We start from the raw sequence: 23,367 nt of genomic DNA on the forward strand, positions 1-23,367 counted from the left end.
ACTACAAGTCAAGAGCTTGGAATATTACAAGGACAGAGACAACCAAAATGCCTCGGTTATTATTTACATTGTGTTGAAGAGCATCAGTGAACAATTGTGTATCGGCTGCAAGAGTTCAAAGTGGCTTACGTGGAAGTCTCACTCACGGTGGGCTCTGTCCTGAAGGAGCGAGGGGAGGAGGATGGTCTTGCTCGGATTGGTGAGTAATGCTGTAAAAGCTCGCACTCGCACAGTCTTCGCCGTTTCCACTGATTTACTCGATTCGGAAGCTTCTGGACGATTCACTAATTACATAACATCGACTGGCGAGCTTTCTTGGGTATAAATGTATGAAATGACTCGGTAAATCGCGAGTTGGGTATTTAATTCTTCAGACCCAGTCCTGCAGATTGAATGTATTCATATGAATACAAAGTCTTGAAATGTTTAGTATCGTGTAGGTCAGTTTGGTGCAGTCTCTCTTTTTAAGGCAATAGTAACATAAGCTGGACATTTATTCAAAGTGCTCGTGTTGTGTTTTGTTTATCCAGTAACGTTACTTGGTGAAGTTCAGTGATGTAGCGCTGTACGCTGCAGCTCGATCACGTGACACGCTGCTGAAGGACGGGAGACTGAGCAGTGTGTAACCTTTTGATACCATCTCTTTGTTTTGGCCTTGACCTTGATTTTCCCTTATTTGCCTGCTTCTAGTTAAAGTAGTTTATAAATATAATACTTATTCATATAATATGTAAATTAGTGTCATGCAGCGTTGTTAAAACATACCCCACCATCAGGATCAGTTGTAACAGTGTTACGGTGACAAAAAAACAATAAGATTGAACAAAGTTGAACAACATGGGATTTTGGAATTTGCCAGTATTATGAAATTATATGTCCTTAACATATATGGAGGTTAAACTGATGGTGTTATAAGCAACAGTTAATGTTACAACACCCCCAGTCTCTCCTACGATATCCGAGCCAGACTCGTTAAAGTCTCATCAGTAATGTTTTCTTAAAACTTGCAGGTAGCCTGCATTATAATTTTGTTGTTACATAAGCTATCGACTCTGTTTGTTTTAGAAGTATTACAGTAAGTAGTTCGGGTGGTTACTTACGCAAATTACAATCTCCAATAATTACTAAATGATTAAACTCTCCGAACAGTTAACTCAACAGTTATCCCATATTTATCCTGACTGGCTTTTTTTGACCTTTGACAATAATGTAGTTCTTTTAGTACATCTGTCCCTCAGTCACTAGGATATTAAGCCCAGCTAAACAAGCCATAGACATAATGAGAAGTAGCTTCTTAATTTAATATTTTAAATATTAAATATGTTGCATATACAATTGTAATATTATATAAACATAAAATGTTTAATTATGTAACTTACATAGAATAATTAAAAAGAAAAAAATTCTGTAGAAGCTTTTAGATTATTAAATCAAAATCAATGGGTTCCCCTTTTGAAAAAAAAAAAAAAAAAAAGATTTGCCATTTAGTTTTACATGTTAATCCCATCTTTTTTTCATTGTCTTCTTTTTGTAGACAGTGTTACAAAATGTTAATTTAATATAACTGCATATATAAAGTAGAAAATAAATATAAAAACACGCCATATGTCTTATATAAAATGTTATATTTAATTATTTTATATAAACATAGGAAATTATATAATCAAAAAGATATTTCATATGTTTACATCAAACATTTCTAACTGTAAAAAATCTTATTGTAAACCCAGTCCTGCCCATAAAAAGTCTTAATACGAATCCTTTAAGTACAATTCGGAATGCAGGAGTGTTGAATGACCCAAGGAGGTCATAGGCAATTGCTATATTTACCAGCTCAGTAATATGATCTCTAGCATTCTGGATCACTCTGCTCATGCAGTCCTCTGGTCCTCTCACTCTTGAGCTACAGCCTCCAAAGCAACACGCTGTCCATGGAAGATACTACTGGTGAGCCTCTTCTCCAAATCGACTCGCTCTTTTCTTTAACTTAAGGCTGTTTTGACTGCTATCCAGTATTGTGAGTTCTATGGGAGAGACCGCGTGACATTCTCAAGTCATCAGTTGTTAGGTTCTCTATTGTTATCCATTCAGCCTAACCAGGGTCTGGATTGTAATGAAAGTCTAACATTTAAACTGAGGCATAGCAATACAGAACATTTGTAAGCGTAGTTTTAAAAGATGCTCTCATATACCTCTTTATTAACCTAGGAATGAGTTGTCATGTATGCTTTTATATTTTGTATGTCTCATAGGCTTTATATAGGCCAGTTTCCTTATTATTTGTCTAGTACTAAGTGTGCTTTTATATTTATATATCTGTATAATATGTTTTATGGCCATTTTTTTGATTAAGCTGTATATTTTATTTTATTTTATAAACACTGCCTTCACCAAATGTTCCTAAACCCTCTTCTGTATTTTTGTTGTCTTCTTAGGTTTGAACATTGAACGGTGTATGTGAGGTATAATGAACCGCCACCTCTGTTTTTCCATCTGCTAGAACCGAGAACGGCTCTATTTACAGTAGGTACCCCGAACCTAACACCCACCTGCTTGCGCACTTTACACACATGATACCGAGAGAGTGCTGTGGCACTTACAAACAACATACAGAGTTGCAGTTTGTCTCTGGAGATTTTTAGGGTGTGTTAATCCAGTGCAAGTTATTGGGTTCATCTTTTGAAATTAAAAAACACCAAAGCAGTTTTGTGTGTCTGTACACCTGATTTGTAATTTTAGTTGCTCACGTTAATCCCCATTGTCTCCTTTTCATAGACAATGGCCCTAATGTCAGAGTGTTACAAAATCTGTATTCCACATTCCTTATTCAGGATTGTCTACGCTCGCTGTAAATGATTTAAAAACCTGAAATGACCTGCTGCCTTTAAAATTTGGTCTGATGTTGTCTTTCCAGAATGTATAAGCATTGAAAATAAAGACTAAACCAGTGCAAGTCTGATTCGCGTAACATAGCTGAGAATAAAAAGGTAGATTTTGAGTTTGGTTTGGCAGGTTTTGTTGCGAGGCGAGTCTTGCCAGATTGCTTTTGGTCATAGGAGGGGGCTGAGGCGTCAGTTTAGCCACCGAGCTCTTATCTGCTCACATTTCAGGGTAAATATAGCTGTACCCAAGACTTTGCCTCAAGTCTAAAGCATTTTGTTTGTGTTGCTAACACAAACACCTGCACAAGTTTTAGATTATTTTTTTATTTTTTTTTTGTAGGATGGTCTAATGTCACGGCGGCTTTCTGGAGACCGGTTTTGATATTTGAAGTTATACAGCACATTCCCAGCTAAACTGTATTTTTATTGACCTTTTGACGCTTCTTTGAAATTCTTAGTGCATTTTGGTTTCTGTTGAGGCATGTTTCTGTATCAGAGTAACAGTCAAAATGTAATTACGTGGCTAACATTTTTAACAACTGTTAAGTCACCTTTTCATTTTTTTTGCTCTGAGGTGGAAACCGGCTTTCATAGCTTTCCAAATGCTGAAGAGCTAAAAGTAGGTGTTGTGACGTGTTAGATGTGAATGTTAAGGAGCAGTGGTGGTGTGCACGTCATGACAGCACGTCTATCAGCATGAATGCAAGTGTGGATGTCTGTCAGGCATCACGGGGCTGAACTACGTCTGCTTTGACAAGTCGTCATCTGTCACATGCTTGCAGCCGGAGACTATCCCACAGCTCAGACCCTGACCACTGACTAAACCCCCACTGACTTCTGACATACTGAACCAGCATTCTGTGAGGAAGAAAAAGTCCAAAATCCAGACTCATTCTACTAAAAAGGTTTAATTCTGTGAAAAAAATCTAAGTTTCTTTATCAGTAGTAACTAATAGCTAATATTTCTCACAAAAGATGACTGCAGACAACAGAGCCTGCTTCTATGATTTAGCATATTTGTATTTAGTGACACAATTTTGTTCAAAAGATAAAAAAAGAATACTTTTATTCAGCAAGTGTGCATGAAATTGATCAAATAAATGCCATTCATTTGAACTTTCATCAAAAATATTAAGCAGCACAACTGTTTTCAGCACTGATAATAATAATAATACATGTTTTCCTGAGCAGCAAATACGCATATTAATGTGATATTGAAGTCTGAAAATATATTAAAATAGAAAATGGTTATTTTAATACTGTTATATTTTACAATATTACTGTTTTTCTTGTCATTCTTTAAATCAAATATATACAGGGTTGGTGAGCATAAGAAACGTCTTTAAAAATATTTTTTTTAAATCTTACTGACCCTAAGTTTTTTAACAGTATTGTTTAATACATTAAATCCCTGACACCTTGACATTTTTGTCTGTGTTTTTTAATGATCTTGAAGTAAAAAAATAAAAAAAAAACTGTCTTATCTCCTCATATCAAAAGTTTTTTCCCTAGAATATAGCAGCTCATTCACAAGGATCTTACTTGTAAATGTAATTTAAATATCATATTCAATATTATTTATTTAATAGTGATATATTATAAATATGCAATAATAAAGAGAGCACATTATTATCATTCTTTGTTTAATAATATTAAATTAATAATAATAATAATAATAATAGTTAATTTTACCCATGTCCTCTGTCATCAGTTGCCTTTTTTAATATAAACCTCAGATTTGTAGGCAAGAAGTTGCCATGTTGGCAAAACATTGCCTCAGTTAAGATTGCCAGCTCTGCATTTCTTTGATTGTTAATCAGTTTCCACCTCATCTATTAATGAAGTGCAGCACAAACGAAATGTTTTCTACTACTTCTTTTTCTAGACTAGTTTGTCGTGGCATTACAGCGGTTAGAATATTAAGGAGCTTTCTCAATACCATATGGTAGGGTTCTTTTGGCTGTTTTTATTCTGGCCAAAGAGAGGGAACACAATGTGAAAGCAGTGAACAAGAGTTCTTAAGAGTTCTCGTCTGGTGAAAGCTTGTTAGCGTCAGTCTGCCATGTGCTTTGGACTGCCTGCAGCGTGCAGCCTATAGCCTAGATCTATGTGTTGAATTATTGATGCATTTGTGAACGCTGCACTCAGAGAGGGAGAGAGAGAGAGTGCACAGAGAGATAGATTAAAGAAATAAGAGCCATCACACTGAACCCTATACGGATCAACGACACCAGATACTTTTATTTATTCAGACGCTGCACTGCCTTGTGAACAAGAGCCCGTCTCTCCACAAGAACAAACTGTGCCGCCATAACACACGTCCCGGCTCTGGGAGCTCTCTTGTTTCATTCAAACAGTGGGGTCCTCAGTGCGGTGCTCGGGCTGTACCACCAATCCAGGCCCCCTATGAAAACAATGGCACTCATTTTGTTCGCCAGCTGCATTCAGGGTACCGTGCTAGCAGTGCAGCCCCCATAGGTTGCGTAATATCACCCCTCGCAGTGTGTGTACTGTGTTTGGACGAGAGTCACATGCTGCTACTCATGGAATATGTTTTCAGGATCAAGCGCACAGAACACAAGAGACTTCAGGGCATGACACAGTCATTCAAAATTCATAACAGGTAGTGTTTATACCCTACCATTTTGACTGAAATTGCCCAACTGAAGAGAGACACTCTTTCCCTAAGGCTGAAATACACACGTAATGAAACAGCCGACCTTCAGTGTGTGGGATTTTGAGGCATTTTGGAATTTGTTGGTTGATATGAGCTAAAATGATTTATATCTCATCAGTCAGTGTAGATGTCAGATGGGGCCCCTTTGACATAGTGCACTTAAAAATAACTTATATTTATACATAGCAGCTGTAGATGCACAAAATATCTGTACCATTTTGGTTATTAGCTGATATTATTATTATTTTTTTATTTTTTATTTTTTTTATTGGCTTTTATTGGATATTTAATTGTATTATGCATCTAAATTGAGATATAAATGATCACTTAAAGGTATAGTTTACCCTAAAATTAAAATTTGATGTTTATCTGCTTACCCTTAGGGCACCTTAGGTGACTTTGTTAATACAGTAGAACACAGACGAAGATATTTAACTCAAACCTTTGCAGTCTGTCAGTGTTATAATAAAAGAAAATGGGATTCACGCTTTGAGGGTCCAAAAAACATACACAAACAAAACCAAATTAAACCAAAATTTATGTGTAAAGACATGAAATGATGCATCTTGCAAGAAACTGAACAATATTTATATAATTTTTTACCTCTGTATCATTTTTGGTTTAACTATACATCACCAGTGAGGTTTAGCATTTCAACGGAAGTTCCAGTTATAACATTTTAATTGAAAACTACTCAAGGTCAAAAACATTTAAAACTATAAAAAATATGCATGTATTAAACAGATTTTAATTTCATGCCGAATTTAACATGGGAAATAATAATTGGTTTATCTATATTGGCCAGAATTTTTATACAACAGATTTTCTTCTTTTCGTTCACAGAGTCCATGCAGCCTGAAATCGTCTCACGTCCAGCTGAGCTCCCAGCATGTCTCGTGTCTCCTCTACAGCGAAACGCTATGGCGGCTCTTCTTATACCAGTCACTACAGTTCATATGGCTCCTCCCTGACCTCATCACTGGGCTCCTACGAGCGGGACAAGCTCCCCTATAAGAGCTCCTCCTCAGGCTACTCCTCCTCAAGCTACCTGAGCTCAAGCGCCTCCCGCTCCCGCAACTACAGCTCTTTGTCTGAGCCGGACCGGGGTCGGCCCATCCCTCGCACCGATTTGCTAGGCAGCCGGCGCAGTGAGAGCCTGAGCCGCACACCGGCTAAGGGCTATGGCTCGGGCCTCAATGGAGGCTCAGGATACAGCAGCTACAGCTACTCTCCGTCCCCCACCAGCTACCTCTCCTCCTCACCCGTGTCCTCCAGCATCTCCCTCAGTCGTAGGAAGTCGGTGAGTCAGAGCGATTTGACGCACGATCTGTCAGCTCTGGGCCTGAGCGAGACGTCCAGTGGCAGTGGCCTGAAGCAGTCCTACCAGAGCCGAGGCACTGATGTATCTGACTCCTACAGTAGCGCACGCTCCAGCTACGGCCTCTCACGGAGCTCAACGCAGGACGGCCTGAAGAGCAGCAGCAGCCGATTCTCCTCCAGCTGTCGCTCCATTTCACCAGTCAGAGAGTCCTCGGTAAGAGCATTCATGTTTTCTCATTGGACAGTACCCATTTATTTCCATAACGTGCAGAATGATGCTAGGATTGTGTGTTTCACCGATCCTTAAATTTGCATCACTCTCCTTTCTCAAGTGTTACACAAGTGCCCTTTCGGCTCAAAAGAGTTTGTGCTGAGAGGTGTAAGGAATGTGTAACATTCAGCTGTGTTTCAAGTGTCTCTTGTGATATAAGTGAAGTCATCTTATGAAGTTGCAGATAAAATTATTGATTTGGTCAGGTAAATTTAGAATACTATAGTAACATGAAAACTCTACTATTACATAGGGCAATATGGTTTGGTGTAATTATCATTAACTGCAATTGAATTAATTAAATAGTGAAACATGGTACTGTCGGCTCCCTGCCGTTTTCCGCCAAAATAAAAGCTTAATGGTTTAACGTTTGAAAATGAAGATCGCAGTTAGTGTATTTGTTAATGATGCTAACAACATGCTAGTTATATGCTAATCATGCATGCTTCTTTGAGACCCCCATATCACTGGCATTGAACGATGTAGGACCTTTAAAATGAAGACTCCAAAATAAAAGTTTATTAAGGATTATAATCTAAAACCATATAGCAATATCTTTAATACTTATTGAGTTACAAGCAGGCAATCTTTGGGAAAATAATATATATGGCACTCAGAGAAGTATGTTCAATGCAGTTGTTCTGACTGAAGGAAACAAGATACATTTCTAGTTTAAACATTATTTGTTCTTCAGACAATGCTCTTTCAAAGAAAATAAGTGTCTTTTTTTTTAAGTGACAAACATTTGGTTTTTGACCACTGAAAATGTGTACAATTTAATGATTTACTCCTGGAGCCATAATAAAACAAAATCTATGAAACCGAAAAATATAGGGCCTTAAAAATTAAGATGCCAAAAGGGAATTTTGTTATGACCCAATATATAAAACGGTATTACGTTACAGTTCTGCACACTTATAAAACTTGAAAAGTGATCTTTCCACAGTTTTGAATGGCCACCGTTTGCACATAATGCAACAAAGATTGCTGAAGTCAACAGATTTTACTAATATACCTACCAATATCTGTATAAACAATTAATTGATGCTTCCATCTTTCTGAAGTCATTTTTAACCCCCTGTAATTTGGCTCTGAATCTCAGGTGAAAATCGCCATTTTGACCCCCCTCTACAAAATAGTGGATTACTCAGTAAAGATTCATCCATGACATTTAATATTTTGGCTTTCATAGCTATACATGTTAATCTTTATTCAGAAAACAATATTAGAACAAATTTGAGCCGGGCACCTCTGGTTTAGTTGACATGAAATGACCCAGCTGTGATTTTTTTACATTTTCGAGATTAATGACATTTGTACTTATTCCACTCAAAATGTATTAAAAGTGCAATTTTATATATGATAATCTGTATACATTACAGGGTATACTATGAAGTAAGTAGTATGCTAACTGTTCTAAACATATCCATATTAGAGTTTTGCCATTAAACTACAGAATGTGTTGGATTCACAGTGCTTCTTATGATAAATGAAAATGTCTGCTTACATTATGCTAAAAAATAAGTAAAAAAAAAACCTCTGTTGAATACAGTCTGTGGCAAAAAAAATTTTTTATTAGTTGCTGTTTATGTCATTTATTAAGTTACTGCTCAACAAGGAAGCCCAGGCTAAATGAGCAGTGCTGAGCAGTAAGGTCTGACTTATAGGATAGCTGTGCATTTAAAGGGGTCATGAACTGCCTTTGTTTTTGATTTAGTACTTATGTTATCAATATTTTTACATAAAAACATCACAATCTAGTAAAAGGTTATTTTATGTCCTGTTATTAACCCCACTCATCAGAGCGCTCTGTTTGAATAGGTGTGATGGATTGTAGACTCAGAAGTAAACGCCCACTGCATTGATTCACCAACAGCGTACATTCATTCAATCAATGATGGACACCACTGTGATTTAGATTTAAAATGCATAAATAACTAAATACATACAGTATCAAACGATTTGTAAGAATAGACAAAACAATATGAATTGCAAAATGAAAACAGTTACTCAGAGTTGACAAGTCAAGTCACCTTTATTTATATAGCGCTTTTAACAATACAGATTGTGACAAAGCAACTGAACAGCATTAAATAAGAAAATAGTGTGTCAGTAATGCAAAAGGGCAGTTCATCATTTAATTCAGTTATGTCATCATCCAGCTCAGCTCAGTTCAGTTTAAATAGTATCTGTGCAATTAAGTCAACAAAATTGCTGGAAATTAAGTGTCCCCAACTAAGCAAGCCAGAGGCGACAGCGGCAAGGAACCAAAACTCCATTGTTACATAATGGGGAAAAAACTTAGGGAAAAACCAGGCTCAGTCAGGGGGCCAGTACTCCTCTGACCAGACGAAACCAGCAGTTCAATTCCAGGCTGCAGCAAAGTCAGATTGTGCAGAAGAACCATCTGTTTCCTGTGGTCTTGTTCCGGTTGCCATCTAGGAGACAAGGTTCTCCGCTGACATTCAAGGCAGTAGAGATCCTCTCTAGGTACTTTATTAGTTACCGTTAAACCGTTAACATGTTTCAAGCTATCCAAATATCGAACTGATCCAGTCCAGTGGCACAGGTACATTTCATGGTAACACTATCAGCCCCATGAGTACTAACGTTTGTTAGCACCAAAGTAACACTAGAACACACATTAGGTGTGCGGGATTGTGCACTTGCAGTGCCTTTGCGTTCTTGTGTAGTATATATTTCTAGCCTAATATTTCTGTCCTTATTCTGGTTTATCCAAAGTATTTTTGCCGATCAAATCAGTTGTATCAGTGTGAGGAAAAGCACAGGCTGCAACAAATTTGCCCTGTCACCGACTACTACCATTAAACTACTGCGGTTTCCCAGCCAATAGTAGGTTAGTGTTACTGAGAGTCTTTGCATGGCTGGGCCAGCATCAACAGTTTCCCTGCCACAGTCTGACTCTTTCCATTCAGTGGTTTTATTAATGATGCCAGTCTGTCTCAAACATAGAGACTGTGCACTTGCATAACCCAGGAGTTAGCAGTTCCCGTCATATTTTCTACTACCTACTCATTGAGCCAAGATTTTTTTAAATAACAGGTCTGTTAGAATGTAAGTTGTTCCACAACATTACACTTTTAACATTAACATTAACAAAATGTTTCATGTTTGTTTTGATGAGGCTCAAAACCTACTGAATACAACTGCCTCCTTTTTGACTCTTGGTTATTGGCAGTATATCTCAGAGAACACTGAAAGTTCAGGACTTCTTATTATCTTCACATGAGGTCCTTTAAGAACCCCAGTGAAGATTAAATTCTACAAAGTACAAAGTGTCCCTCTGATGTTTTCCTGTGTTTAAAGTTTTCTGTATGTTGGCAACTGAGATTTGCAGTGTTAAATTTCAATCAATCATCACATGCTGTTTCTTTATTAGAGCGTCAAAAATTTGTGCTGCCGTTTACATAGCATTTCATAACAGGTGACCTGCTTATTTTTATAGAGAGTTTTTGCACATTTCAGCAGAATCAGAGCTTGTATTTTGTATGAAATTCAACTATAGTGGTGCTCTGATGCTCATCATTTGGCTAAAAGCCCAGATGGATCTCTGGCATTCATTCAAAGTGTTTAATTATACATTTCAAGGAACGCATTAATCCACCGTTTCCTTTACCTTTTCACCCTTGCTGTGTTCTGTGGCATGTCAAGGAAGTGTTTTCATTTGCTGTTTGCTGTGTACATAGACTTAGTCATAAGACTGGAAGGGTCAGAGTGATCCATCTCACTTTCTAAAATTCCATTTCACCCAACTTCCTGTTTCTATATAAACATGGATTAACATGCTCAACATTCTGAGGTTTTCTTTACAATGAAATCAACTTCAGTGAGATATGGTGTGAATAAGACATAGCCAGAAAGAAAAAAATAGATTCCTTGAATTCATTGTAAAGACTTGTCTATCCTTCTCAACATCGTTTTCAGATGTGTAAATGCGATATAGCGTCTGCATTGATTAAAGTCTATAGGAATGTGGGATGCATATAGAGCGTGGCCTTCAAAAGTGACATTGTTCTTGTAGGTAACTTTAATGCTGCATTACGTGTTTCCAGTATATCCAGAATTGGGTTGCAGCTGATGACATTTGACCCACCGTCTCATAAGAGCATAACAACCTCAGTGTGTCATTCTCTTTTGGGGCTTAGTGTGTTTCATACCCTGTTCTAATTTCTCTGCCACTTTTACGGGCAAAGTTTAATGCTTCTCTAATACTGTGGTGAGGGTGACAGCTGAGCTGAGTTAAACATGGAGCCCAGCCCAAAAGACTAGACATATTGTCCCACTTTTTGTTGCTTTTACCATTGTTGACAGTTGTTCTATTTTCAGTCTGATTTATAACATTTTTCCTGTCGAATAACTGCAGCTGTAAGTTAATTCTAATGTATTTGTATAGCACGTTTTACAATACAGTTTCAAATCAGCTTCACAAAAAAATTATAATTTTAATCTTTATGATATCTTCATATCTATAGTCGCATGTAGCAAATTAGAGATGGGCAATAATGTAGTTTACATTTTAATTTGTACATAGTATATATCTCTTGTCGTTAATGTATACTTGTATACACAATTTCATACCTGTGTTATAATATAGTATACATTTTGCAACAGTATAAACAAAATGTCCTGCAGAGCCCAACCAACAATTGAAAGAGTTCCATTTTAAAATTAATAGTTAGTCCTTGACAGCCACACGATTCTTGTAAATCTCTGTCATCGCGGCATGTTTAACCCGCTGCCCTCAGTGACATCGGATGCGCGCGCTAGGCTCGTGTGGGCGGAACTGTTGTAAAGACATGGATCCGCGCGCTGCCTCCAGCCTTCAATCTTACAGCTCCCGCTCGCTGCCCTCACTTTTGAGAGCTCTCATCTGTCTACTTCGACGCGGGAGGGAATTCCTCTCTGCATTTGAGAACACGTTTCTTCGTTTATTGTTTTGTGAATAGTGTTCCGAATGTAGTGAGTCGGTCAGCGCGCGATGTTTTTATTCGTCCCCATTGCTGCCTCGCACCGCTGAAGAGGTCGTTTCCTGATCAGGTTGCTCACCTGAAGGACCCTGGAATATTTGATGCGAGAACGTCCATAGTAACGTTAGCTTTTTTCTTAAAGTTAATGTTTACACAGCGCGGAAGGATTTTATTGATTATGCCCAGAATGCGACATTCATATATAGTTACAATACCAGAGGAGCCACCTGCGACTGCGTTCCCCCTTCTTAAACAGGACATGCGGAGGAAAAGCTCCACTATGGCCGGCTGCATGCTGGTCTCCACATTCGTTGGACTTCTGATTAATCATGCCAAGGTATGAGCACGATTCATAGGCGTATTACGGCCATTCGTATTACCATTTACCCTCTACTAACGTTATGTTTTTATTATTTTACTAGGTTCACTACTACTTGTTCATTACGTGTAGGTAAAAATGATTTTATTACTACAAAAATCGCATTTTAGTCTTTGAATACCATCGGGGTTTGTAGCTCATATAAACTATTCAAGTTCTTACTAGTTTATATTATAGTTATTGGTCTATTCCAATAACTCGTTTGATTAGTATTTGTTCAGCTAACCAACAAACATACTAGTCCACTCAGTAACTATTTGTAAAACTAAAAACTGATAACTGTCAGAAATAGATAAGCAGTAACTATCAGAATACATTGTGGTCGTAAGTGAATAGTGTTTATACCTGAACCACTGACATGACCAGTACCAATAGTATAGCTACTTAAGACTAATGGGAAATTAAACAGTAGCAAATCAAGAAAAACTATGCATCAAACAAATACTACAAAATAATTGAATACATACTAGTTACGACTGGAGTAAGTACTGGTGCCTAACTAACTAGTGAAAACATTGGATTCAAGCAATAAAAATAAGTACTAGTAACATAAAATAGATGCTAGTTAATTTCAAGGAATACATGATAAAGCATGAATGAACTGAGGCCCACTGAATAAGCCTTAAAAAGTAGTTCATGCTGTGATGTCATTAATATTGCACTTACCTCCATCAGTAAGCTCTCTTTAATTCTTTTAAGGGATCAGTATTCTGACAGGTCACTGCTTATATAATGCAAATTAATCTTGCATTTGCTCTTTCGGTTCATTTACTTATTCTAACCAATGGCTGCTATGTTATGTGTATGCAGGTGTGCACTTAGAGATAAACTGATGAAGCAGTCTTATCGATGCCATAGAAAAAAGGTTAGGTTTCAATGAGAGCACCTTACATTGGGTTTACCAGAAGGCACACTTCATTAGTTTTTGAAGTGAAGCAACAGCAACCTGCATGCTGCTGATGAATGACGCATGAGGCAGTTCAGAATGGTTGTTCGTTGTTACGTAATAAGCAGAAATCCCATTAGAGCTCACTCCTGCATTCAGCAGTGCTCTCAGTCCTGCCCCATGCCACCAAAGTCAGAACTAGACCTGGTGGAACAACTTTGCCACTGAGCTTTCATTATCTTCCTCGCGATTAGTTTCAGCGTCACGGAATGTGTTTCGATATTCATCAGGACACTTATATATTAAATTACCCATATATTTAGCATGTGTAAACAGGATTTTCTCCATGCAGTTTTGGTGAGTTACCTCCCCCCTAGGTGTGACAAGTATAATGTGATTGTGAAGGACATGGAGTACCAGCAGTGCCTTTATTTTGGCTTCTCTGACACAGGACGGTCCAAATGAAGTGTTTCATACTAATTTAACACATTGGTACATGGGACAGAAATTTTGGCACAGGAGCTTGAGTATTCCTGGGAAATGCAGGTCTACAAACTGTCCGGGTTCAAAAGGCTTCTTTAAACAGACGAAAGTTACAAGGAAAACCTTAACCAGCAGACAGCTAAGAGATGTGTGGAATTATTTGGCTGGGAGTGTAGGTCAAGAGACAAAGTTGACATAAAACAGAGATGGTATAAACTCTAAACAGTACAACGAGTTCATCTCACGGTTTAAGCCAACTACCAGAGATCTTTAAATAATATTATGTGGGTCAGTGTTCGCTGATGACTGAAGGCTGCCAGTCTGGATGTTTCAGCTGGGTATTTGCTCCACATTTTCCTCTCACAGCGAGCTGTTATAAAAGCAGGATTAGTCTTCCCTCACCTCTGTAATGGGGAGAATGCTGAACAGAACACCGTGACCCACTTCCACATTCTCCTGCCAGCAGAGAAATAGAGGGAAAAGAGTGCTACAGAGGAGGATTTGAAACATAAAATCTCACTATACCAACAACACAAAGGCAAAAAAACATATCAAGTTATTGTATTATGTTCTAATGCTTCATTATGCATGGAAATAGTAAAACTGTTCAACTAATACATTGAAGTTCTTCACCCAGTGTTTACAGCTTTGCCTTGGAACTTTCATCATAACTCATTCAGGCAGGTGTTCTTCTTACCCTTTAACAGGTTCCTCCAGAGTTTCCAAATGCACTTTTCATCCTGAGACCAAGTGATGCAAATGTTGTAAACTTATGAGATGTTTATTAGCTGCAGGGTACATGTACCCCTATATTGAGAAGCAACCACAAGCTGCTTTGGCAACAGCAACAGCAACAGCAGCATTGTCTCATTTCACACAGCAGTGGATGTCTGCTTCAGAGTGAATCACAACAACCTAAAATAGACCTACTTTGTACTAGGGCAGGGCGATATATCGAATATTAGCGATAATATCACAATGATTTTGATGACGATGTAAAATTTGAAAATATCGTGAATATGGAATATTTCAAATTCAAGCATACGTATTTTCCCCCAAAAAACGTGTCTGAACGTTTCCCCCAGTTCCACAGTGTAAATTGTGAATTGCATGCACTTAAAAAGTTGACAGAATGCACTTTCTGTATTTGTTTTGCACTTATTGTTACATATAGATATGTTAATTTAATAAAAAGCAGTAAGTGATCACTTGGTCTAGAGTTTTTTTATTTATTATTATTTAAATGCAAATGCAAACATATCGAGATATACAGTATGTATATACAAATGTTTCCTTGATATGCAGCGGGACATGTATACCTCATTTGATGTTTTAGTACAGTATTATGTAGGATGTTGCAGAATTCTGGATGGCCACATTTGCATGGTGTCTTGGTTTAGTGCCTGTAAAAATCCTTTGGCCATCAGAGATGGCTGCCGGGATCAGTGTTGCCGTGACGATAAAAAAATCAGCCAATGAACGGACATCCCATGTGAAAGGATGCTATTTTTGGCAGTGTTGATATTACTCAGCAGAGAAGGACAAATTAGGCTGGTGAGCCTGTTCCCATGAAATGAGCATTCAACATGCATTTTCCATGGAAGCGTGGCTTTGGGTAATACACAGTTAATGAGTTTGTTAAACATTCCTGGTCTGATATATACTGCAAGGTTTGTTCCCCAAATATTGACTGCTGTGCCACTGAGGCGGTCGGGACAAATGGCCAGCACCAGGTAAGTTTGTCAGAGTTAGATCACGTTTCCCCTCCCGTGCGACAGAAAACAACATGGTGTCAGATTACTGGCCGGTCTGCTTTAACACTTTAGCAACTCTAATAAAAAACAGATTATATGGATACATAGATCTCCGCTTCCTGGAACGACTTGGCTTGAGGTGTGGTCACATTTAATCATTCTGGCTGGAAATTCGAAATCCAGTCAAAATTACAGCTAATTTGACCTTTTAAGAGCAACATTTTCGTCCATTTGATAATGTATGATTAGTCGCTGACATCTAGCCTGTGACCTGTGGTAACATCTCATCTCCTCTCTGTTTTTCAGAACTCAAAGAGTGCCCAAGGCCTGGTGGGGCTTCGTAATCTGGGAAACACAGTAAGTGTTTTGAAATGGGATGTACTAGTGTGTACTTGTTTTCAGTAGGAATTTTTGTCCAGTTTTGGCTCAAACTTATGCTTGACTACCTGTTTCTTCAACGGTGGGAGATGTGGTGGCGCTGCTGATGCAGAAATTACATTTCGTCTCTAGAATTTGATTCCCATGTTCACACAAACCAGACAAATCAGTAAAAAAAAATCACACAACAATGAAGTGTGAAGGTCTTCACTGTCACTACTTTTTATCATATACGTAGTACATATATATATATATATATATATATATATATACACTAAATACAGCACATCTAGCGTGCTAGAAATAGATCAAAACTGTCAAATCTCTGATTTTAACACACCTAAGCGGCAAGAAGCAAAAATGTTTTCATATCGATTTCACATTCCTCCATCTGTTTCCATTTGGCAAGATTAGTTTTCATGATGTCTCTTCGCTCTCGCACTCACTTAACTTGCTTCTGCCAAGCAACAGTATGTGTACAGTCCAAAAATAAACTCTTACACATCACAGTCAAATCTGCTGCTGTGAAACTCTAGACGACGTGTCACTTGTTTTGTGGATACCGTTGCTTTCTAATTTCTGCTTAGTGAGCATGTACACAGTGTCATATTTGTAGATAAATATTTATATTAATTAAATGTATGTAGTACATTTTGTCAAAAAATAACATTTTATTTTTTCATATAAAAATTATGTTTTTTATCATGCTCATTGCTCTTTGTGTCTATTTAGTGTTTAATTTTGGCAGTGTATATTTTATTAAATAATCACTGTCATGTAATTCATTTAAATGTTTTAATCAATTACCAGCCCAAAATCGAGCTCTTAATATTTCTCTTCCTTTATCTCTCTCTTTCCCTCGCTAGTGTTTTATGAACTCCATCCTTCAGTGTCTTAGCAACACACAGAGCCTGCGAGACTACTGTCTTCACAACTCCCACCGCCGAGACCTCAACAACAACAGCCGCACAAACACTGCTCTCATGGAAGGTGAGTGCGCTCGCCACCACACAACTCCTGCAGGTTTCACAGCCATCACTAACCGTACTGAAAGCCTCTCTTTGTCTTTGACTTCAGAGTTTGCCAAGCTTATCCAGACAATGTGGACTTCTTCAAGCAGTGAAGCCGTCAGTCCCTCTGAGTTCAAAACACAGATTCAGAGATACGCACCCAGATTTGTGGGTTACAAGTAAGCCTCAGCATCCACACGGTTTTGTTCTGTTCAAAGTGGCCATCTTAGTATCATAGCAGCAAGTTTTACACAAACAAGCACCTCTCAAATAAAAAAAATTACGTTTAGAAAATATAAAAATTACTTATTTACAATAAATCACTACTTTGTTGGTTTTAATCTTTCGGTATTGGTTTTCAATTGTAAATTCAAATCTTGTAGTGCCTAATTTCACTTGTAGCATTAACATCCAATCAGTTCACTTTGTTTATCAGTAGCTGGCTGTAGTTGTGTTATGTATTAAGATGTTTATGTTATCTCTCCAGTCAGCAGGATGCTCAGGAGTTTCTACGGTTCCTGCTAGACGGCCTCCACAACGAAGTGAACAGGGTGACGGTCCGGCCGCGGGGAAGCATGGAAGACTTTGATCACTTGCCGTAAGCGCACTGCCCTTATTTTCCTCAGTGTGGAAAAATGAGATGTAGTGAATTTGATTTTATGATTTATATATTTTGTTCATTTTCTTTAGTGATGAGGAAAAAGGGAAAAAGATGTGGACTAAGTACTTAGAGAGAGAAGACAGCAAAATCGTAGGTAAGTATACACTGCATCAGTGTTATTTTAGTGTTATTTATATGTCAGATATTATTGTTATATTTTAATTTTGTGTTTATTTAAAGTTTTAATAAAATTGTCTTTATTATTGTTAAGTTTTTATTTTATTTGTTTTTTAGTAAGTTTAATACTTGAACAACAAGGCAACATTTAAAGTTTTCATATGTGACCCTGTAGCACAAAACCAGTCTTAAGTTGCTGGGGTATATTTTTAACAATATCCCAAAAAAAAACATTGTATGGGTCAAAATGATCTATTTTTCTTGTATGCCAAATTGTTTTTAAATTTCCTAATTTTTGATTAGTAATATGCATTGCAAATAATTCATTTCGACAACTTCAAAAGGCGATTTTCTCAGTATTTAGATTTTTTATTGCACCCTTAGATTCCAGATATTCAAATAATTGTATCTCTGCACTGTAAAAAATTTCTTGTTGTTTTTACAAAAACTTTTTGGCAGCTGTGGTTGCCAGAATAATTTTGTAAAAATACAGAAAACTGTAAACACATTTACGTCAAAAACTGTTAATTTTACAATATAAAGCGGTAATTTACAAACAAGAAAATGTGAATATAAACCAGTAAATTCAACAACACACAAAATTAAATCTGTTTTGTACCTTGAAAATACTGACAACCACCATAATAATAAAGATGGTACTGTATAAGAGAAAGCCACATGAAGTATCAAAGCTCATCACAAGTAGCTATTTAAACAAAATACTTTCAAACGTGGAGTGTCACGCAGGGAATTCTGGGAATATCAGTTTACAGTTTTAGACTGTAAATTATACATTGATTTGTTCTTTTTTTACTTCTAAAAGCTGTATAATTAACAGAATTTTACTGTAAATTTACATTAAATGCTTTGTTAGATCTTTTACAGTTTTCCCCTGTATTTAGTACGGGAACTTACTGTTAACCTATTATCAGTTTTTTTCCGTAGCGTTTTTACAAAATTTTACAGTTAAAATTACACTTATTTTTTACAGTGTGCCAAATATTGTCAGATCCTAATAAACCATATATCAATGGAAAGCCTGTTTGTTGGTCACGTTGTATACGTTTTTGATATTTTTCATGCAATATTTGGTTACACTTTATTTTAAGGTGTCCTTGTTACCGTGTAATTACACATTTTATACATGTAATTATTAATTTTTACATTTAATATTACATAACTGAGTTAGGATTTGGGTTTGGCTTAGGTTTACTTACATGTAATTATGCAGAATTTGTTGTTATTATAATTGTAAGTACATGTAAGGACACCGTAAAATAAAGTTTTACCCAATATTTATATTTTATTTTATTGCACCATTATTTTGAATAACAAAAATGATTTTAAATAGTTTAGACTGCGCTATGCAAATATCTGAGAGCTGTGGGTTATCATTGTGCTCCATTACAAAGCATAATTCTGCCTGTTCTCTCTCTGTCCTCAGATCTGTTCGTAGGCCAGCTGAAGAGCTCTTTGACCTGCAGTGATTGTGGCTATTGTTCCACTGTGTTCGATCCCTTCTGGGATCTTTCCTTACCTATTGCCAAGGTTAGTTCATTGACGTGCATGGAGCATGGACATGCATTTGGAGAAATGAGTGGGTGTTAATGGTGTTCCTCTGCCTAAAAGGGCTATGGAGAGGTGAGCCTAATGGACTGCATGCGGCTGTTTACTAAAGAAGACGTGCTGGATGGGGACGAGAAGCCGGTAATAGGTTTAATTCATTCCTAGCATTTTAATAATGTGGAAATGTACATGTACCGAAACCTCTAATCGTTCCTCTGTTTTTTCATCCAGACGTGTTACAGGTGCAAAGCCAGAAGACGATGTACGAAGAAATTTACAGTTCAGAAGTTTCCTAAAATTCTAGTTCTTCGTATCCTTTTCTAATGCTGTCTGATCTGTTTGTGATGTCACTCGGTGCATCGGTGCGTTTGTTGACTGTAAGCACAGATAAGATCGGGATGCTGTTTGTGTGTGCAGGAATGTGCTGATGGGTTAGGTCGAAGCGTGAAGTGACAGGTCTCTCTGAGGTCAGCAGTCTCTTCTCTTTAACTGCTTCACTTGTTCAGATCTGAAGCGCTTCTCTGAAGCCCGCGTCAGAACCAGCAAACTGTCCACTTTCGTCAACTTCCCAATGAAAGACCTGGACCTCAGGGAGTTCGCCTCTGACAGAAGCAGTGAGTAAACACAGACTTATTGTGACCGATTTTTTTCAATGTTTAATATAATTTTAATTAAAATGTGATAACTGGATCGTCTGGTAAACGTCTGTCTGGTACTTAGTCCACTTAAATCTTTCTTGAATTTAGATCTGCCTCCATCTAACCAACAAGTATGTCACAATATGTTTCATAGTGCTTTTATCATGGAAAATTACTTTACAGTCTAGAACGTGATATCATATCCTGTAGCAGTAAGGGTCTAGGAGTTTTGTTTTAAATAAACAATTATTTTTACATTATAAATAATAGTTACAAATATTTGATTCAATGCAATCTCACAAAAGACTTAAATATCTTAAATATTACTGCAGAAGATTTAAAGATAATTTTTGGGAGGTCTTAAATTTGGGGATAGAGAAGCTGTAATTGTGGAGAAGCGGCTCCATGTGATTAATAGTCAAAACGTGGTTGTTTTGCTCACAGTTTCAGAGCAGTTAACAGTCAGATAATATCTGCATTTATGTCGGGTGACTGCTTAGTCATCTGCTGTTAATGTATTATGAAAATGTTTACTTTATGGTGTTTCCATTGTAATGGGTGGTGATGATCTCCCTAATCTTTTGAATTACCAGCTAGAAATAACAAAACATACACATTTCAAAATAAGAGACCTAAAATACATCATTATTTTAGGTCTCTTATTTTGAATAATTTAAAATGTACCACTTTTTTTCTGTATATTATTGGTATTTTGGTCACACAGTAAACTGCTGTATCTTGCATTTTGTTCAAGCCTGACTATCTGTGTATCTTTCTGTTTCAGGCAGTGCAGTATATAACTTGTATGCAGTGTCCAATCACTCAGGCACGACTATGGGAGGCCACTACACAGCGTACTGTTGCAATCCTAAAAACGGTGAATGGTACACATATAACGACTCCAGGTACTTGCTTTACTTCCCCTCCTGCTCTTTCTTTCCTTTAGCATGACTACCAGTAGATTTCCCAAAGGTGTATAGCATACATTAGCTTTCAGGGATCTGATCCTGATGGTTAGCATGTAAGCAGAGCTCCATTTGACCTGCTAGCTGCTGTGATTTTCCTATGTCCCATCCTCCTCCACCTCCTCCCTCACTCCTGCACTGCTTCCCACTCACCCTTCCTTAAAAATGCTTCCAATCCCACGTCTTCAACTGTTAATCTCACTCACATTCTACTAATACTATATTCACTGAATAATTGGATGATATTTGGCCATGTTAATGCTATATAATATTTTCCATTATTTCAAATTATATTAAACGCATTACAGTTTAACGTTTAAGTTGAATTGTATTTGAGCTGCATGAACTCCACGTGATCATCATGTTCTCCAGAATGATTTGAGAATGATCTTGAGCTTCATAAAGTCCTGTAGAGCTCTATGAAATCCCCCCCCCCAACCCCCCTCCACAAATTCCATTAATTTTTTTCCAAATTCAGTTTTTTGCCATTTGAATTTTTCTGGATTCTGTTTTTATTTTGTTTATTTTTTCTGAACTCTTTTTTTTATATTTTTTTCATGGTTAAATTACATTTTATCAATCAAAATGTGTCTAATGCTAATTAATTAAAATCATGAAACATATAATTTATTAAAAGTTTAACAAATGGCGCTTTTGCATCCATGGTACGGAACGGTACGGTTCACTTTTGGGGGGTTTTCCACTGGGTACAGTACCTGGTACCTGCTACTGTTTTTCGGTACCACCTCGGTTGAGGTTCCAAGTGAACATTGAGGATCGCGTATCGTGATTTGATTTGGTGTAAATATAATGACCTACTTTTGATTAATTCACCCAAACTATGACAAATTCCATGACATTCCGCGATATACAGTAGATTCCATTTTTATGACTGGATTCTGCAATTCTGTCTATGTTTTCTGTGACGTGGAAATCATATGTTGAATCACGTTGAATTTCTTTGAGTCGTTAAACCTATATTTTCAGTTAGATATTATTCCCAGATTTTCAATGCCAATTTGATGGTCAAAAAATATTAAGTGTGGATTTCTTCTTCCAGAGTCACGCCAATGTCCGCCAGCCAAGTTCGCAGCAGTGACGCCTATGTGTTGTTCTACGAGCGGGCGGGACTCTGAAGACGGACTGTGGACTCGAAGCCTTTGGGCTGAAGGCACGTTACACACTATGCTGCTTCCTTTGGGCTGTCATGGAGAACGAACATCACTGTCTGCTGGCCACCGGGAGAAGTGCACAAAATGCCCTCTCACGCTCCACCACTGTGTTTAAGAGGTCCTCGCGCCTCTGTGTGTACGTGTGTGTGTCAGGGCAGCTCGTCATCAGGCAATAACCCAAGTGGCTCCGACCCAAGACGTCTCTCTATGCACCGCAACCAGACTCATCCCAATGCGCCTTTCTCTTGATCAAGAACGCCTCAATATTAAAAACTTTGTTTCACTTGTTTTGTTTTGGATTTTCTTTATGATGTCCTCCTGGGAGATGAACCGGTTGGAAGTGCACTGTTCAGGCCTGTTACAGTACACCTTGTTCTTTTCATCACCTCTTCCACAATCTTTCGTCCCGTTTACCCCACCCATCATCTTTTCTGTGTATGCTTTGTTCTCTCCTCCACTTTCTGAGGGAGTCACGGGAGTTTGTTTGTTGTGAAAGTCTGTGGTGGTGAGAGAACAACGTGTGGCATGACTTTTATTCAGTGTGGCTGCTATTGATCATTGATTGAACTGCTCTGAATGGAAATGGGGTCGGAAGGATAGGATGGGAGGAAGACATGATGCTGACAGTAAATGGATCCTTGATCTCATGCCATTGAACAACATGGAAAGAATGTTTTGCAAAAGAAAATCGGTATATTTTTATATATGATGCAATATAGAGAATGTACTATATACAGTGGTGCTGAAAATAACCCATTACTGTTGTCAGTTCATTTAACAGAGGTTAGAGAACAGCATCTATTTATGCTTACAGGTCAGAAGACGATGTGATACGAGTCACACGATGGCAGTCAAAATAAAATGATATATGTATGAGGAAATTTTTGAAGAATGAACTGTTACAATCCTTTGTGTTTTGTCTGCGTTATATGAATGAAAAGATTACAAAATAGGGCTTAACAAATTAGTGTTTATTTGCTATTAAATATTATATGAAAACTGTTTTATTTGCCATTTAATAACCCCTTTTATCAAAACTTAAGAACACTCTTTATTGTGTGTGTGTGTGGGTGTGTAGGTAACATTTTACACCAAGGTAATATTAGGTCAATTTGTTAACTAAGTTTAATGCATTAACTAACAATGAGCAATACATTGTTACAGTATTTATTGTTTTGAAGACAGCTGTTCATTGTTAAGGCCCCAATATACTTTAAAAA

At 37.4% G+C, this 23,367-nt stretch overlaps 1 protein-coding gene across 3 annotated transcripts; it reads left to right on the forward strand.

Annotated features, from left to right (window-relative positions):
- Positions 1-8: 8 nt before the first annotated feature.
- On the forward strand, positions 9-23,149 carry usp2a (ubiquitin specific peptidase 2a). 3 transcript variants are annotated; one of them, XM_052575673.1, is made up of 14 exons: positions 9-199; positions 2,436-2,523; positions 6,403-7,093; positions 15,947-15,997; positions 16,885-17,008; positions 17,096-17,207; positions 17,516-17,626; positions 17,719-17,783; positions 19,251-19,354; positions 19,436-19,513; positions 19,604-19,682; positions 19,879-19,986; positions 20,795-20,915; positions 22,036-23,149. In XM_052575673.1, exons 3-14 carry the CDS (start codon positions 6,449-6,451, stop codon positions 22,109-22,111), a joined length of 1,674 nt encoding a protein of 557 aa, XP_052431633.1. In that variant the 5' UTR covers positions 9-199; positions 2,436-2,523; positions 6,403-6,448; the 3' UTR covers positions 22,112-23,149. The 3 variants fall into 3 exon arrangements, with proteins under 3 accessions (XP_052431633.1, XP_052431632.1, XP_052431634.1); XM_052575672.1 differs by lacking the exon at positions 9-199 and adding an exon at positions 1,835-1,947; XM_052575674.1 differs by lacking the exons at positions 9-199; positions 2,436-2,523; positions 6,403-7,093 and adding an exon at positions 11,954-12,475.
- The last annotated feature ends 218 nt before the right edge of the window (positions 23,150-23,367 follow it).

This window comes from Carassius gibelio, chromosome B15 (genome assembly GCF_023724105.1).
Source record: "Carassius gibelio isolate Cgi1373 ecotype wild population from Czech Republic chromosome B15, carGib1.2-hapl.c, whole genome shotgun sequence".
Taxonomy (NCBI): Eukaryota; Metazoa; Chordata; class Actinopteri; order Cypriniformes; family Cyprinidae; genus Carassius; species Carassius gibelio.